At 40.8% G+C, this 12432-nt stretch overlaps 2 protein-coding genes across 2 annotated transcripts; both read left to right on the forward strand.

Moving 5' to 3' along the window:
- Positions 1 to 5579: 5579 nt before the first annotated feature.
- LOC143333060 (odorant receptor 131-2-like) lies at positions 5580 to 6563 on the forward strand. The gene has a single exon (XM_076750990.1). The coding sequence runs from the start codon at positions 5580 to 5582 to the stop codon at positions 6561 to 6563; it is 984 nt and encodes a 327-aa protein (XP_076607105.1).
- Positions 6564 to 10274: 3711 nt separating this feature from the next.
- Positions 10275 to 11201, forward strand: LOC143333061 (odorant receptor 131-2-like). Its single transcript, XM_076750991.1, has one exon. The coding sequence runs from the start codon at positions 10275 to 10277 to the stop codon at positions 11199 to 11201; it is 927 nt and encodes a 308-aa protein (XP_076607106.1).
- The last annotated feature ends 1231 nt before the right edge of the window (positions 11202 to 12432 follow it).

A 12432-nucleotide genomic window follows, 5' to 3' on the forward strand; every position in this document is an offset into this window, starting at 1 on the left:
CAAAGCGGCAGTAGAACTGGTTCAGGTCGTTGGCTAGGCGTCGATCATTGATGGAGTGGGGGGCTTTAGGCTTGTAGTTTGTGATCTGCCTGAGCCCTTTCCAGACAGACGCAGAGTTGTTAGCTGAGAATTGGTGTTGGAGCTTCTCAGAATACAGTCGTTTAGCCTCTTTCACCGCCTTGCTAAACTTGTACTTCAACTCTTTGTATCTGTCTTTGTCCCCACTCCTGAAGGCCTCTTCCTTTGCCAACCTTAGCTGCCTGAGTTGGGCTGTGAACCAGGGTTTGTCATTGTTGTAACTCACCCTGGTGCGTGATGGAACATAGCAGTCCTCACAGAAGCTGATGTAGGATGTCACAGTCTCCGTGTACTCATCCAGACTGTTGGTAGCAGTCCTGAACACATCCCAGTCAGTAGAGTCCAAACACGCCTGGAGATCCTCTACAGCCTCGCTGGTCCACTTCCTTGATGTCACGCTGTAACGCTGTACATAGTCCGCGCTGGCGAAGGCGCACGAGCGCGCCGGCCCGTTTTCCTCTCCTCCGGCGTTTCACTGCGTGAGCGAGGGTGAGCGCACCTTGGACCAGTATATCCAAAATTTCCACTGTTGGGAGCAGAAATTTAGGAAATAAATCCTCTGGTGTTGCTCCCCTGATGTTCATGAGCTCTTCTCTAGTGAAAGAGCTCCGGGTACCGTCACAAAAAACAGATTTAAAACACAAAACAAAACAACGCGCACCAACACGCCAAGGCAGCCGTCCGCGGCGCCAATGGTCAACACTGACAGCATTCATGGGGTCATCTGCACTTTTCCCACAATCACGTTGTCTTCTATGTACATCATTACCACAGTGATTGCTGATAAGCAAAGCACTTGCTAGCTTGTGAGCATTGGCCATGTGTTGTTGTACCTACAGTCATTCATTCATTCATTGTTGTGGCGCCATACAAGCGGCAGCCTGTTACAGCAGCTCTCTAGTTTTCTGCAATTTCCCCTCGCGGGACAAATAAAGGAATATTGAATTGAGTCTTAAAAATGTATACCACTATATATATGGCTGTGGGTTGTCTATTAGATTTTTACATGATGTTTTGTATTTTTGTACTTAAATATCTTTGACCAAAAAAAAAAGAAAACAGCATTAGATGTAAGTCAGTAAAAGTTGGACTTCTGCTAACTTGTCCAAGTAATGAGGCATTTAATGACATGTTATTGTTGTTATGGAAATACTGTTTTCAGTTTGATGAAATACTCAGAGGTATCACAGAGAGACATCCCCACATCTGAACTAGTCCCCTGATAACTAATTTAGAGACATTAAATATTCAATGCCATACTCGTCAAGCTTTCAGTAAATAATGACATAATTAATGCCACCCAGTGTTTATCAGCAATCTTAATGGAGAGGGGATGATGTGTAACTTTGTGGAGACAAAGTATGGCAAAGTTCAGCATGCACAAAGTTAATGGAGAAAACTTTGTCTATCCCCAAAAGTTAACTTGAGTCTTAAATGTCAGAATTCGGAAATAATTATGAATCTTATAAACCTTTACCTATTATGTAGATAATGTTTCATATTTCAAGCTGCCCTTCAGAAGACTTTTGTATTAAGAAATTAATATAAAACTTTCATCCAAGCCTTAAGTGAGACCGATCTCTGTTGCCACTACCTCAGACTGTTCATTGTCCCCGTTTGCACACACAGTAGTTCATAGATCGGTATACTTTACTTTAAGTAATGTAAAGCATATTTAGACCTGAATATGGTACAGTATTGATGAATATAACAATGGCTGCATAGGTTTTTACTTGATTTTACTTGAACAAAACAAGGTCACGAAGATAGATGTGTATGGCTCTTCTGAGCTTTCTTGTCTTCTTCACTAAACACAAATCCAGTCGAAACAAGTTACAAAAACAAACACAATTAAGAGACTGAGACAATCTATAATAAATCATAAATAGTCTTCATGGTTCGATCGTCTGAACTTCCTCACAAGTCAAAGGTTTGGACAAGAATTTTGCTTACAAGCTTTATCAGGCACATTTTTCCTACTTGCCCGTCTCACACAACAGATGACCACTACTTGCCTAACCCTAACCTTACCCTGACCCTGACCCAAGTTTTCATCCTAAAATTGAATGATTTATGTTAAGATTATGGAATTAAGGTGAGTCCCCATAATGTGACTGTGTAAATAGATTCATGTCCCCACAACATGTGCAATGCATATCCACATGAACACACACACACACACGCACACGCACACACACACACACACACACACACACACACACACACACGCACATGCACACACACACACCATGTGTGCTGAAAGCTATTGCGCCCCATCATGCTGTGCGGGACTGAGGAGTTTGTTAAGTTTGTTGGTTTATTTTCCAAAATTCAAAAGTTTCTTTGTAACATTAGTGTTTGTACAATAGTGGTTGTTATGTGTCTGCTCAGAACTTAGTGCTTTATGTTGGTTATTGTCATTTTTGTGACAACTTTTTCATGTGACAGTTTATTGTTTTCTTTTTAATTTGTTTGTCATTGAGACAAGAATTTTTGTATCTTTTCTTTTTATCTGTGATTTTCAAGTTCCAAACAGACATTGACACACACACTTCTACAAAAAAGAAAAAAAAAAAAGAAAAAGAAAATAATGATATATATCAACTATAGATGAATGTTGAAACCACCATTGAACTGTCTTAAGATAAAGATCCTCAAATGACCAGTGGATACTAGCTTAAAAAAACTCTGCACTTTAATCACTCCCAAAAAACATTTGAATTGTATCTTGAAAAATAAAATCAGTGTTTTACCCAACCAAAACACAAATGTTTCAACAGCAAATTTCACTTCTGCCCATGCGTCTTTTTTTCAAGATTGGAGTCACCGGTCCTTGTGTTCTGGGACATGTTTCCTTAATTGGCAGGAGCCTGTGGCTAAATCTCAGAGTGAATGTTGTTGTTGTGGTAGTGTTGTTTTCAGATGCTTAAAACACTCTGAGGTGAGAGATCCCTCCCATCTGACCTAATCTCCTGATAACTCATTTAGACATATTAAATATTCAAACCTGTTAATGTTTTCAGTAAATATTGACATTGTTAATAATTCTTCTGGGTGTTTACTATAAATCTTCTTGGAGAGGGGATGATGTGAGCCTCTGAGGATGCAATGATGGCAAAGTTCAAGAAGTTAAAGCGTCCAAAGTAAACAGAGAAAACTTAACTTCAGTTGCCAATGTCTGAACCTGAAACTTGTTAGTTCAGAACTGTGCTTACCCATTTCAAGCTGCACTAGACAAGATTTTCAGGTAAAAATTAAGGTGTCTTCAGCATCTAGACTTGGGCTACAACAGAGTAACATCTCATCGCCACTGCCTGTTCATTCTCCCTGTTTGCCAATATGGTTCGCAGGTGGGTATTAGATAAAATTAAATAGCTACTTCATGGTCTTGCTGAACAGAGCATGACCGACTGTACAGCACCTATGGCCTTCATTTAAGTGAAAAAAATGAGGGTGTGGGAAGAGTTTGGGACAGCCACAGAGAAACCCATTTGTTTGTTCTCAAACTGGCAAACTGCTGCATGACTAAGGAAGGAGAGGAGAACTATTGACCCTGGCTGTGCATATAAGTGGATGGTTGAGGGAACACATTGTAGAACTCCTGAAGCCAGAGTTGTTGGGTTGGAAGACAGAAGAAAAGTTTGTCTATCTCTCAGACAGAGGTCACTGAGGTAGTCATAAAGCTTCTCAGTAACAAGGTGTCAGGACTTCATGATCATTGGCGCACAATGGAAGGGTTCTCAGTGTACACTTACAATGTAGAAGTTAGAAGGAGAAGTGGCACCTCCAGGTCTGAGTCCAATGATACATCCATGGTACGATGGTGGATTGTGCTGGGTTTTGAATCAGTATCTTGTTCTGACACAGGAGTGATGATAAGACAGAGCATGAGCTTGAGCAGCAGTATAATACAAGTGCTGCCCTGGACCATCAGGAAACTGTGCTTGAAGGCAAAGCTCTTGATTTAGCTTGAGCCAGCCCACCTGCTCTAACCTGGGCCAATACTCAGCTGCCCACCTCAGAGGCCCCTTCTTCCCTTACCACAATGATTACTCTCTCTATCCTGGAGAGGGACCTTAACAGACATGCCACATGCCAGCCTGCTTCAAGACTAAAAACTCAAGGACCACAGGATTTAATGACTTCAGACTAGTCGCCTTGACCGCTGTGGTAATGAGCATCTTGTGTGGTCCCGCCTCAGAGCCATAACAGACTCTCAGACAGGCCTCATGCAGTTCACCCCTGTGTGCAGAAAGGGGCCAGGTTAGAAGGTTCTGTATGTGATTTGGGTGCTTCCTGCACAACATAGTGCAGCAAGCAGATGGTGCCAAAGCAAAGCACAAGCCACTCAAAGGGCTGTTCATGGGACCTCACCAGCACATTACTGATACTTCTCTTGTGGAATCTTAGTTGTGCAGAGTTTTGCTCAGACTAGGTCCCAAAAGAGCTGTCTCTCCATGCTCAATGATGTGATCTTGACACGGATGGGAAACTCAAGAAACTGATTCACCTTAATGTGGACTGTGGTAGCAGTACGCAGCTCAAGAGCCAGCTGCCCTTGCCTTCAAAGATTCTCATTACAATATGGAATTCTGTAAACTTGCCAGAGCTTTTCTACATACTTAAACAACTGTGAAGTACTTGGTCATAGTGGAAATAAATATCACATCTACATACAGTACATCATTAATGTAATAGCAAGTGAGGCAAATGCTACTGCCTTCATGTGGGCACCTTATTTAGCACAAAACAACTGAACCTCTGGCAGCATCAGACAGAACAGTAAAGTAGACAGGGGTACCTGGTAGTTACAGTTTTATTGATGTACATAGACTGGCAGGAGAAATCTTTGTATAAAGTGATCCGCTTGTATTAAGTAGCCAGCCGTGATTAATACAGGCAAAACACCAAATCAGAATCAGAAAAAGCTTTATTGCCAAGTACGATTTTACACATACAAGGAATTTGTTGTGGTGAAGTTGGTGTATGACACATCTACTAAAAATAAGAGTACAAAATATAACAATATAAATATATATACACAAGCCTGTTTTTTGTTTGTTGTTTTTTCCGGAAACAAATGAATAATGATAAAATTAATAACACTAATTCCATCAAATTGGACATAGATGCTCTTCTATTCTATAAACTATGGCTGATATCACATGACCAGGATACCAGGAAATAATAAACTGTTGTCTATCATGCAAACATGTGATGGTGTCACGTGAAATGGGTGTGAGGACAGAGCTCATATACAGTATTTGTTGGTAGGCAAACCCTGCAGACCAGATCTGCTCACATTGACACAGAAACAGACTCCAACCTGCTGATTGTCTACAGAAGGAAAGTCTATCTGCATGACTTTTGACTTTGCATGAACTTTGCATGGTTTTTTTGTTTACTGGAATGCAAACTGGAAGACATGTTTTATGTGATAGTTATTGTGTGTTAGTTTTTCAGTGACGTCAATAGGTTCATGCCTTAATTGCTTCTCTGAAATGTCATACACAAATCAATCTCCAACTAATGTCACTGTTGAACCGCAGTATCAGGGGTTACTGGAAAGAGTGTTATTCTCCACTCTGACTACAGCGCCATGCTGCATGTTCCTGTTCATTAATGGAACCATGCTATTTACCTTACGGAGTAAACTGGTGTTTCGCGAGACCTCTCGTTACATTCTTCTGTATAACCTCCTTTTTGCAGACACTGTACAGATGGCACTGAGCCAGTTGATGTACATAATTGCTACTTCTAGAACAATGCTGACATATCCTGTTTGTGGTGTCCTCAACATGCTTGGTGATCTCACAAGTCAGATCTCTCCTCTAACACTGGTAGTGATGTCTCTGGAGAGATATGTGGCTGTTTGTTACCCACTGAGGCACGCTACCATCATCACCATCAGAAACACAGGGGTGGCTATTATTGTGGTTTGGGCCTTCAGTTCACTCAATGTCCTCACTCGAGTTCTTTTACTGTTACAGTTTCCTTTTGAGGAGCTGCGGAGCCTGCAGATGAAAGATTTTTGTTCTAATGTAGCTATGTTTCTTGGGCCAAAGTCAGCTCTCTATGACAAAGCCTACACTGGTTTTCTGTTTGTATCGGCTGGTGTAGCAGTCATTTCCTCATATATTGGTGTGATAGTGGCAGCCAGGTCAGCCTCCACAGACAAAGCGTCAGCCTATAAGGCTCGTAACACATTGCTGCTCCATCTGGTGCAGCTGTGCCTCAGTCTCTGCTCAACCTTTTACAGCCCAATACTCATAGCTCTTTCGAGAACTGTAACAAGGATAGTACTTGTGCGAGCTCAGAATATTTTGTATGTGTGTGTTTTCATCTTCCCCAGATGTCTGAGTTCTCTCATTTACGGCATCAGAGATCAGACCATCAGACCCGTCCTCATGTACCATCTGTGCTGTCGACTGACAAGCTCAGTCGTCGCAGCCAAGGCTGAGAAGAAAAGCTTTCTCAACTTTTGAAGGAGGTCTTCATTAGTCACTGAGACTGACTGAGAAGGACAGAAATTGAAAACAGAGTGTCATCATTTTGAGAACAACAAATGTCAGTATTGCTTGAAATTCACTCTAACAATCCAGTTAATTGACCAGTGTGTAGGATTTAATCAACTGAACATTGATCACCCTCCCTTATATGAAAGGTGCTCTTTCAATTCAATTCACTATTCCTTTATTCGTCCCGCGAGGGGAAATTCCAAATTACAGCAGCATCAATAAAGTGGATAGAGTAGTGTCACAAGTGCAAAATTAAACACAACAAGTATATACAAAAGAGTGGAAATATAAAAAGAAACGCCGTCCTAAAATATAAAATTGTAAATAGTATTTACAAACTGTATGTACAGGTTGTATTGCACAGATTATTGCATTGATTACTTGGAGCAGTTTTTGTTGTACAGTCTGACAGCTGCAGGAAGGAATGACCTGCAATACCGCTCCTTCATCCACTTTGGATGTAGCATCCTGTCACTGATGGAGCTCCTCAGTGCAGTGAGTGTGTGTTGGAGGGGGTGGGAGTAGTTGACTGTCATGGAGGACAGCTTGGCTGTCACCCCCCCCCCCCCCCGGAGTTTGTCCAGCCTCTTCCTGTCAGCTGTTGTGATGCTGCTTCCCCAGCAGACTACACCATAGAAAATGGCACAGGCCACAACAGAGTCATAGAAGGTCTTTAGGACTGCCCCACGCACCCCAAAAGACCTCAGCCTCCTGAGCGGATAGAGTCTGCTCTGTCCTTTTTCCTAAAGTGCAGTGGTGTTATGAGTCCAGTCCAATTTGTTGTTCAGATGAACACCCAGGTACTTGTAAGATGTCACCATCTCAATGTCCCTTCCCTGGATGTTCACTGGTGATGGTGAGGAGTACGGGCGCCGACGGAAGTCCACAACCAGCTCCTTGGTTTTACCAGCATTGATCAGGAGGTGGTTCTGCAGGCACCAGTCCACAAAATCTTGGATGAGTCCTCTGTATGACCTGTCGTCCCCATTTGTGATGAGGCCGACAATGGCAGAGTCATCAGAGAACTTCTGCAGGTGGCAGGGTGGTGACAGGTGGGAAAAGTCAGCAGTATAGAGGGTGAAGAGGAACGGTGCCAGCATCGTTCCCTGGGGGGCCCCCACACTGCAGAGGACAGTCCCTGACACACAGTCCCGTGTTCTCACATACTGTGGGCAGTTGGAAAGGTAGTCCACTATCCAGCTTGTGAGGTGTTGGTCCACCCCTGAAAGCTCTTTACAGCCATGTGTTTGGTTTGTCCACCCTGGGCCACTGTAGAAACATTTTGATGCAACACAGCAGACTCAAAGGAAGAGGACCTGCTTCCTCAGCAGATATAAAAAGATCATTTTAAGGTAACAAAGACACAGTAATTCTTATTTTCAGGTGATTATACACTAATGAAATCATAGCTATGAATATTAGATTACATTTCTGCCAGTAAATCCCCCTAAATCCTACACACTCGACCTTTAAAATATTATAATTCTGACAACATCAAGTGTTAGATTTGAAAAGACTGTCAATTTTTTTTAAGCTGCTTTTATTTCATCTTATCCTCCTAAAATGCTGTCAGCATAGTTGTAACGTCTAACATATATTGCTGTGGGTCAAATGCTTTGGTAGGGGGGCATTTTATACATTTATTGGATAGCTAACTCTATAAAAATATAAAAGGAACTGATGTGTGAGCATAAATGTATTCATTTTGATTACATACTGACGGGCTTGTTGTATAATAATTAAATGGTTTAAAATCATATTGTCCATAAGTGTAATGGGTTATTTAAATTGATTAATAGCTGATTTGACATACAAAATGCAGCTTGACCCTCCGCTTCACTCATCTGCCCATCTTGTCTGGTGATAAGAGCCCGGCAAGCACAAGCAGCCTCCATCAGAGGTACACCAGCCTTTCACATCATTCACTTCATCTAAAACCAATCTTCATCTAACCACAGACACAAAATAAGATAAATTCAGATGACACAAACAGTTTGAGGTCCTGATGCCTGATGATATTGGTCAACAAAATATCAAACCAGGGCAGGCAGGGAAAATACAGTCAATTCTTTACTCTCACAGAGATTATCCTCTGTTGTCCTGTGAGTCCCCTTAACTAATTCAGCAGCTGTTTGTAAAACTAGCATTAGTGTGTGGAAGATGAGAGGGTCACATTTGACCTGATCCCGGGTATGTGCTGCAAGGCCCAGTTCTTGATATGGGCTCTTCCATGTGCGATTGTAAATTTAAAGTCCACTGAGAAATAACATCTGTCCTTAATGCAATGCAATATGCCCTTATGAATCTTAAATTAGTACTTGAAAATAAAATAAAATTCTTGCTTTTCCCAACATGCAGAAATATAGACTACAGTAACATGCATATCTCTATTGTGGCTGGATTTGATAATGACAGGGTCACAGAATGCAAATATGTTTGCTTATCTAACAGTGCATCTGAGTTTTCCCCAATATCTCTGCCCATTTGGACCTGTCTAGAAAACATGCACAGAGAGCAATTCAGGAGGCATCCTGATCAGATGCCTGAACCAAAGAGCTTTGGCTTAGGTGGTAGAGTGTCTTATCTCCTGGCTCGTCCTGTCTACACATCAGAGTGTCTCTGGTCCAGAACATTGAACCAGAAGTTGCTTCATGGACAGCGCCTTGCATGGCAGCTTTGTTGACTGTGAGTCTTGCAGGATGTCCTCCTGCCGCATGTAATCATTGCATTAAAAGTAAGGAAACCAGTGAGTCTAATCCAAAATTGCTGTGTGCTGCAGTCATAGTTTGTGCTCATAAAACACACAATTCATTCACAATTTATACAATCTGAATAAAAATAACAAGAAAAGTAAAACCACATTCTTTATAATCCCACATTCATTCCTTTCAGTCCTCATAATTATACAACCATGATTGTGTAAAATGCAAATAAAAACAGAATTCAATCACAAAGTAATGAAAGTCACTACTTCTTTCCTTCTGAATGACTGAGACTTTCTAGGATGCCCCTTTCATACCCACTCATGGCACTATCACGTGTTACCAATGAATACCTCTTTACCTGTGAAATGTTCCAAACAGGTGTTTTCGGAGCGGTCTACTACTTTCCCAGTCTTTAGTTGCTGCTGTCCCAACGTGTTTGAAACGTGTTTCTGCTATCAAATTCAGAATAAGCAGATATTTACAAAAATCAATGAAGCTGATGAGGTAAAACATTAAATATATTGTCTTTGTACTATTTTCAATTATGTGTATGTCAAAAAGCAAATTATGACATTCTGTTTAATTTACGTTTTACACCGTGTCCCAACTTTTTTGGAATCTGGATTGTATACTGATGCTGGGCTATTTTCATGTTAACCATGCTGACTTGTGTGATGTCACGTGAACATAGTGCAGGGCAAAGCTGATATATAGTAAGTGAGGGCAGGCAGACAATGCAGATCAGGTCAGCTCACATGGACAACAAGCAGATACTCTAACCTGCTTATTATCTGCACAGGGATAATGTTAATGGAGGATTTGGGGATTTGGATGTGACTCAACAGGCATCCTTGCTTAAAAGATATATATTTTTTTATATTCATTGTCTCAGGATAGAAACGAAAAGAGATTTATTGTGTTTTTGTGCTCCAGTAACATCTACAGGTTAATATTTCTCTTAAACGCTTCTAAGATGTCCTATGCAACTCAATCTCAGATCAACATCACAGTTGGACTGGGGTTTTCAGAAAGAGTGATGCTTTCCACTCTGGCTAGCTTACCATGCTGCATCTTCTTCTTCATTAATGGCACCATGTTATTCATCCTGAGGAGTAAACTGGTGTTCCGTGAGACCTCACGTTATGTTCTTCTGTATAACCTAACTTTTGCAGACACTGTGCAGATGGCGCTGAGTCAGGTACTGTATTTACTGTCTGTTTCTAAAGTAATGTTGACATATCCTGTCTGTGGATTTCTTGTTATGCTCGCCAATCTTACAAATGAAGTTTCTCCTCTAACACTGGTGGTGATGTCACTGGAGAGATATGTGGCTGTTTGTTACCCACTGAGACACGCTACCATCATCACCATCAGAAACACAGAGGTAGCTATCATTATGATTTGGGCATTTTGCTCACTGAATGTGCTCACTCGAGTTCTTTTACTGCTAGATTTTCCATTTGAAGACCTACAGAGCCTAAAAATGACATATTTTTGTAATACACTTGTCATGTTTCTTGGGCCAGTGTCTGATCTTTATGACAAAGCCTACACTGTTTTTCTGTTTGTATCAGCTGGTGCAGCAGTCATTTGCTCATATATTGGTGTGATAGCGGCAGCCAGGTCAGCCTCCACAGACAAAACGTCAGCCCGTAAGGCTCGTAAAACACTGCTGCTGCATCTGGTGCAGCTGTGCCTCAGTCTCTCCTCAACTATACACAACCCAGTCCTTTTAGTTTTCTCAAGAATTGTTACAAGGATAGTACTTGTGCGTATCCAGAATGTTTTCTATCTGCTTATTATCATTCTTCCCAGATGTCTGAGTGCTCTCATCTATGGCCTCAGAGACCAGACCATCAGACCCGTCCTTATGTACTATTTATGCTATTTATGTCATTGATAATAGGCCATACAATACATGGACTATAGAATAAATTAATGTCTCTGTTTATTTGCTGTCCTTCTGTCCCCTGAGTGGCTTTCATAAATCAGCATATCCAGCACTCATAACAGAGCAGAAAACAAAGTGAAAACTTGAAAGTTTGTCAGTATTTCTTGAAACTAAATAAAGAAACCTGTCAAAATCATCACTCTAACTACCAGCAAATGCTGTTAATCACAATGATTTGTTCAAGTTGCTGTTATTTCATTTTGAATTTTATCCTTAAATTTGTGGTGTGTTTTCAACTCCGCTTATGTATCATAGTACGGCAAATTCCTCAGACTTTTCAATTACAGGGAATATGAGAGCATATGCAGTAAACGCACTACTTTCTTGATAAAAGTAAATCTAGGGTTGTGTTTTGATAATGTCAGATTAATAACACAAAACATAATGAACAAATAAATTATGTTACAGGTTAAGATAAGACATGATAATTATAAACCTACTGAGTACTTTTAGTTTCAGCACGCTACATAAAAGTTAATGCTAATACTTTTGTACTTTTAAAGTAAGTGAAGTACTCACTTTTGCATTCATGACTTTTACTTGTAACAGAACTTTTCTTCGCTGTCGTTGGGGTAGTTTTACTTAAGTGAAGGATCTCTTCTTTCACCACTACTCATCTGCCTGGAGGAGATAAGAGGCAGCCCCCATCTGTGGCCCTCCAAACACAACATCACAGGCTGCATACACAACGTACCTTTAACCAAACTCGCCCCGACCTCCCCATGCATCAGTACTGATTTTTGTCTCTCATTTAATACATTTTTCATCACTCTATGACGGTCAGTGACACTTGCTTTGAAAAAAGTATGTTTCAAAAAGCATGAAGGTTTGGTCCACTGTGGCCACTTGTCACTGAACTTAATTTACTAACCATCACTTAGGCAAAACTGACAAAGGTCAAAGTGATGTTTCAGCTCTTTTAATTGTATTTTGGTACACCAGCTAAAATGGATTTGGTCAGGATTCCTATATCTCCATATATCAGAACAGTTTAAGACTTAGGTGTAAATTATTAAACTCTCCTGTATTATTCATTCTTACAAGTAATGAAGGTATAGAATCCACTGATGGATCTTTAATGGAATTATGTTTCATTTTGCATCTGCAAAAGTTCTCAAAAAAGTAGATACGTCTTCCTCAAACTCTACAGTTTAGGAATAACGTTGATACCAGAAGCCTC

This window comes from Chaetodon auriga, chromosome 15 (genome assembly GCF_051107435.1).
Source record: "Chaetodon auriga isolate fChaAug3 chromosome 15, fChaAug3.hap1, whole genome shotgun sequence".
Lineage (NCBI taxonomy): Eukaryota > Metazoa > Chordata > Actinopteri > Chaetodontiformes > Chaetodontidae > Chaetodon > Chaetodon auriga.